The sequence below is a fragment of the Acanthisitta chloris genome, unplaced genomic scaffold, assembly GCF_000695815.1.
Source record: "Acanthisitta chloris isolate BGI_N310 unplaced genomic scaffold, ASM69581v1 scaffold17835, whole genome shotgun sequence".
Classification (NCBI taxonomy): Eukaryota; Metazoa; Chordata; class Aves; order Passeriformes; family Acanthisittidae; genus Acanthisitta; species Acanthisitta chloris.
Window position 1 is genome coordinate 98,911 of NW_008672564.1, and position 5,442 is coordinate 104,352.

Genomic DNA, 5,442 nt, shown 5'->3' on the forward strand with positions numbered 1-5,442 from the left:
GCTCTGGGTTACAGCTCCTACCTATGATTCTGATGGACAGAATGTTAATTTACTGCGTATGCTGCAATAGGCCTTGAAAGATAGTAGTGAAGATGCTCTTAAAATGTCTCTATTCACATCAGAGATGTGCCAGAAGAAAAACATGAACCATTGTGCTGTCAGATTTCCCTTCCATTTCACCCAGCCCCAATCCAGGCCTGGGAATGCAGCAAGGTTGAGAGGTGCAGCCTGTCGGGGGGGCTGGTTACACCGGAGGGGCCGAGTAGTGAATGACAGAGTTGTAGTCTGGAGGTGGGCTGTGGCATTCCAGGTTTGGATCCATAGGAAGCAGAACAGAGTCTTCCAGTGTGAAGTCCATGGTGTCCTCTTCTACCTGTACTGCTGGCTGGTACTTGACAGCCTCATGATCAGATAAGATGGATTCCTTGCTCCTGCTGACAGCCCTCCTCCTGTTGGGAACAGACAATGGAATATATCCCCCCTGTCTCCATAACGTTTGGTCTCTATGTGTAACTACTGGTCAAGAACATGTTTTAAAAAAGTAAATACATAAAGCATCTCAATTTACCTTTGTAGCATCCTGTGAGACAGTGACATTTTACTGATTGGATAAGTGTGTTTTCAATATATATTGAATTAGGTATTTTGAATAACTCAGTGTTTTTAAAGTAGATTTAGGAGTAAATGCAGGAACTCTGTTGCCCTGTCTTTTTAGCTCACTGCATTTCAGTGCACTACATATCTCTTAGTTATAAAGGCACCTCTCCTATACATACATACATATTCTCCCTCATTGCTCTGACACAGGTCAGTAAAAATTTGACTTTTCTGAAAGCAAAACTGAAGGCTATGACTTTTCTTGAAGTAGAACAAAGGATGAAATACTGAATAATCTATGACAGACTCTAATTTAAAATGATACTGAAAGGACGAGTGTGTTGAACACGGTCATGCAGCGCAGGGCAAAATCTCTTTTATTATTCTCCAGCCCTTCGAAATTCCTGATCATTGCCCTGGTGAAGGGCAGTGCTTTGCAGTGTTCCAGCTGCTGGCCTGTGACTGCTGCTGTTGGAGAGAGGCAGCTATCATTCCCTGCTGCCTCCCCTTGTTAGTGGTGATGGAGATGGTGGGAGAGAAGCAACTGTCATCACACGGAGCAACCTCAGTGTTATAAGTAGAAGAACCCTGGAGAGGATTTGTATCACAAGGTAACCTTGAGGAACAGCAAGTGTTGTGGAGAAGAAAAAAGGCAATTTCTGTCATAGGCTGCCTTAAGAATAGTGTTCTGTTGACCTTGATTCCTTCCATTTGAGAAATTCATGGAAACAGGCCTGGATAATTAAAGATCCCAATGTGAGAATTACTTTTGATCTTCTCCACTTTGCTCAGGACCCTGTGAGGTGCAGCTCTTTGGAATAAGCCTCACTCACAAACTCATCACAGCCTGGCTCAGGTCTCAGTTCAGAACGACATAAATGTGCCTGGAGAATTTAAGACCAGGCAGCACTCAAGCACTCTGTGTGTGTGTTCCATATATCTTTAAAGGAGCATAAAGCTACATTCTAATGACCCTAAACAGAATCTGAATAATCAACAGTTCATCAAATAATTGTAGAATTCACTACACTTACTTTATTTGCACTGCTGCAGTGACTGCAATCCCCAGCAGCTGATCATGGACTCACTGTGGTGCTTTAGAAATAAAGCAAAGCTAGTTCCTGCTCCAGGGAACAGACCAATAGCCAAGAGACAGACACAGTAATTGAAGGGTTGGCAACAAAAAACATAAATAGGAAACTAGCAGATTCAAGACACCAGCTGTGTGTGCTGTCACGTTTTTGTGATGGTACAGCAGAGAGAACTGCTGCAGGCTGAAATGCAGGTTGAAGCTTGGCATGACAGAATGTCATACACGGTGGGCCCAGCTCCTTTCAGCCATGAAAGGGTGAATATGTCCCACTAGGTTCTGCTACTGGGACTCCAGAAGTTGTGTTATCTTGCCTCTGAGTCTGGAACCTGTCAAAAGCTTCAGTTTTCCCACAAGCTGCAGATATTGTCACTCTGGCTGACAGAGCCAGTGTCAGCATCTTCACTGAAAATTTTTGCTAATTCTGGAAGGGTCTTGGGTGTGCAGTGCATTGGCTGGAGCAGAACACTGGTTTATGATCTGTGCATAACCACACTGAACAGCCTGTAGGCTCCATCTGTGAATTATCTATCCCTGCAGTTTTCTTCTTTGGGGGAGCATGTGGAGTAGGTGATACTCTGTGTATGAGCCATGGTGCCAATTGCTCTCAGCCCTGAGCTCGTGTTTGCAGCTAAATTCACACATAACACACAGCTGCAACTCTAATCAGCAGTGCAGCAGTGGGAGATGGGCTGCTTGGTAGTTGGCCTGATTTTAGTGTGCTATGGTGGCTTTCCATGGCATGTTTGCACCTCCAGCTTTGTCTCTAGGAAGTGACCCCAGGACCCCTGTAAAAACCAGTGCACCATGGCCAGAGTGCACTTGGATTCTGGGACTTCTCGAATGCAAAAGCAGAGATTATAGAGCAAAGCTGCTCTTCCTATGCTTTTAGACCTGCATGAGGCATTGAAACCAAATCTGTGGAGTGGCAGAGCAGACATTCTAAAATAAATAGTAACCCTGGGAACTCCAACAAGAATGTAGCACACTCTGCTTTCACGATCTAAGCTTTTCCTCTTTGTGCAGAGAAAAATGTGAGTGGAAACTTCTTATGTATCGTATAAGTCTGGCAGCTGTCCCTTTCTGTGCACACAGTTTCTCTGCAGATAAATTCTTCCCTGGCACGAGCAATGGAACCACAACTTTGCTTCACTGTTTATTTATGTATTTTTCTTTTTGTTGCTCAGTTCTATTGACTCTTGTTGGACAATTCCATGAATGCTCTGGCTTCAAATTTGCCAGGTATTAAAGTTGTCAGTGGAGACAGAGAGAAGCTTGCAAGTATCTGTTTAACTTGGCCCCCAGCCTGCACATCTTAGAGTGCTGGAGAAAAAGAGAAGTTATTAGGGTTTAGTTTGGCCACACAATGGGAAATTTTCAGACCCCTATGGACTCCCAGCAAGTGTTCTTGCTGGGTTTCTGCCCCTGTAGGTCAGGAGACAGGATAGCTGGGAATAACTGCCTAAGGCTGAGATTGGGGTGTTTGGAGAAAGACTGTTAAACGGTGACATCTAATATTTGCTCCAAAGACAGAAAGCTGATGAGTTAGGTCAGAAGCAAGCTTTGTCACTCACTGTCTTATGGCAAACCAAAATACAATTAACTTTGGAAACTATTCTTTTCATCTAAATGCATTTCCTAATTAAAGCTCTCCAAGGGTCTTTGCCTTTTTCCCTTTAATGCTCTCATGACAGACACTTGTGTCTGCTCTGCTCATGCTCAGCAGCAGAGCATGGCCTTATGCTGGGGCTGTGTATGGAAATGAGACTGCAGCATCCCTTGATGATGTCTGTCCTTGAGATCTCATTTGCTTCATAGAAACTGCCACACCACATCAGAGCTCAGCCTTGCCTCCAGCATGGTCAGTGCCTGGTGCTTCAGAGGAAAGCAAAAGCCCCTTTATGCCCTGAGCCAGTTGTGCTGCCCTGTGTAAGACAGAGAAACTCTCCTTGAGCCCCACTGATACACAGTTTCTGACTGAAGGCATTAGATTTGATTAATCACATAATTATGCAGCTACAGAAGTTAATAATGGCTACATAATGAAATAATTTCATTGAGAGCTAGACATTACTTGCTTCAGTGCTTCTCCTGGGTTGGCATTGCACTGCCCCAAAAGGTATTTACTTATTGCTTTTGCCTCTGCCTGTGACTCCTGAGTGCTGCAGCTGAGGGAGGTGATAAAAGGGATGTTCAGTTCTGATAAATCTGCTCAGGGCTGTGACTGGCCCAACCCAGGCCCATTTGGCTGTTGTCACCATAGCAGAGTACTCAGGATTAGGTGTGGGAATGCCATGACTTTCAGCTGGAATACAGCTGCTCACTAACCCAAGCTCATCACATTGTACACAGTGACCACTCCGAGAACTCCTTTGTCCTTGCATCACTGTGTCCTGTTTAGGGCAGGACAAGGGGACATGTGAGAGTCTGAACACTTCCATTTCCTGGAACAGATTCCTCAAACAGATCTGGTAGCCAAAATTATCACAACAGATGTGGGGTACTGCTGGGGGAAACAGCATGTGCTGAGCTGGCTTCAGCCTTGTGTCATAGGCTGAGACTAGAGTTATCCGAGGCACAGCACTGGACTCCTCTCTTTCAGAAAGACACCTACAAGCTTGGCAGGTTCCTAGGGTAGTACAGAAGTGATGACAGCAGTGGAGGAATCAATACTAGGAATCAGAAGAATGCAAAATGGTATCAACAAATCAGCTGAGTGACACTGATAATTACCAGCAAATCCTGCTGCACTTCAGGCTCTATTGCCTGGTGCCAGTGTTGAGGCTGTTAGGTGTAAAGCCAAATGAGATGGAGGAAGCTACTGGTGTGAAGTCAGTGCATATAGCCTGAGTATGGCAGAGCCTGGGCTTGGGCTGCTGCATGCATGGTGTGCTGGGTCTGTGTGGGGCCTGTCTGTGCTGGTAGGTCATACCCAGATGTGAGCTTGAGCAAGTGCATTTCAGTGTGGTACCGTGGTAGTGGTAGCCATTAACAGCTCCCCTTGGGTCAGATTTCCTGGTATAGAAGAAGCTGAAAATTCTAGGAGTTACACTAGATAGAGGAAAAGTTAGCCTGAATATTAAGTAATCTTTCACAAACTTTTTAAAATTTTTGTGAAGGTGTCAAAGTTTTTTAGAAGATACCACAGAGGATAATCCTGCAATAGCTAGAAGGCCTAAATGACCTACTGAGGCTTTTTCTTCTTACTGTATGAACCAGAGATTTTGGTTAGAGGTAGAAAAATACTGAAATCATCAAAGAGCTGGGAAATCATTGCTGGAACTATTTATTTCATGTGAGCAGGAGCCAGTTTCTAGTTGCCTACATTTTGGGGTCAATGATGTGAAGAGGAGCATGCAGGAAGAGAGATGACTGCGAGAAAATCATAGAGTCATAGAATCACAGAATTTTAGGGGCAGCTTAGAGATCTTCTAGTCCCAACCTCCTGCCATCGGCAGGGACACCTCCCACCAGATCAGACTGCTCAAGGCTTCAACCAACCTGGCATTGAATACTGCCAGGGTTGGGGCAGCCACAACCTCCCAGGGCAACCTGTGCCAGTGTCTCACCACAAAATCACTCTGTGCAGTGAGGGACTCCAGCACCAAGTGCAGCACTTAGCCCCAGTGCTGTGGAGCAGCTCCTATTGCTTTGCAGTAAGAAGCCCAAGTATCTTGCCTTCAATAGGAAGAACTAATAGACTCTTGTGTCCATGTAGGAATCCTGTCTGTGCTCAGAAGCTGTGTTTAGGGAAA

The 5,442-nt window shown here is 45.1% G+C and overlaps 1 protein-coding gene across 1 annotated transcript in view; it reads right to left on the reverse strand.

Moving 5' to 3' along the window:
• Positions 1–209: 209 nt before the first annotated feature.
• The window catches only part of LOC103802127 (vascular endothelial growth factor receptor kdr-like), a 97,390-nt gene continuing 92,157 nt past the window's right edge, over positions 210–5,442 (reverse strand). The window contains exon 29 of the mRNA XM_009074579.1: positions 210–449. Within this exon, the coding sequence (XP_009072827.1) occupies positions 245–449 (205 nt within the window). The 3' untranslated portion in view covers positions 210–244. The remainder of the gene's footprint in view (positions 450–5,442) is intronic.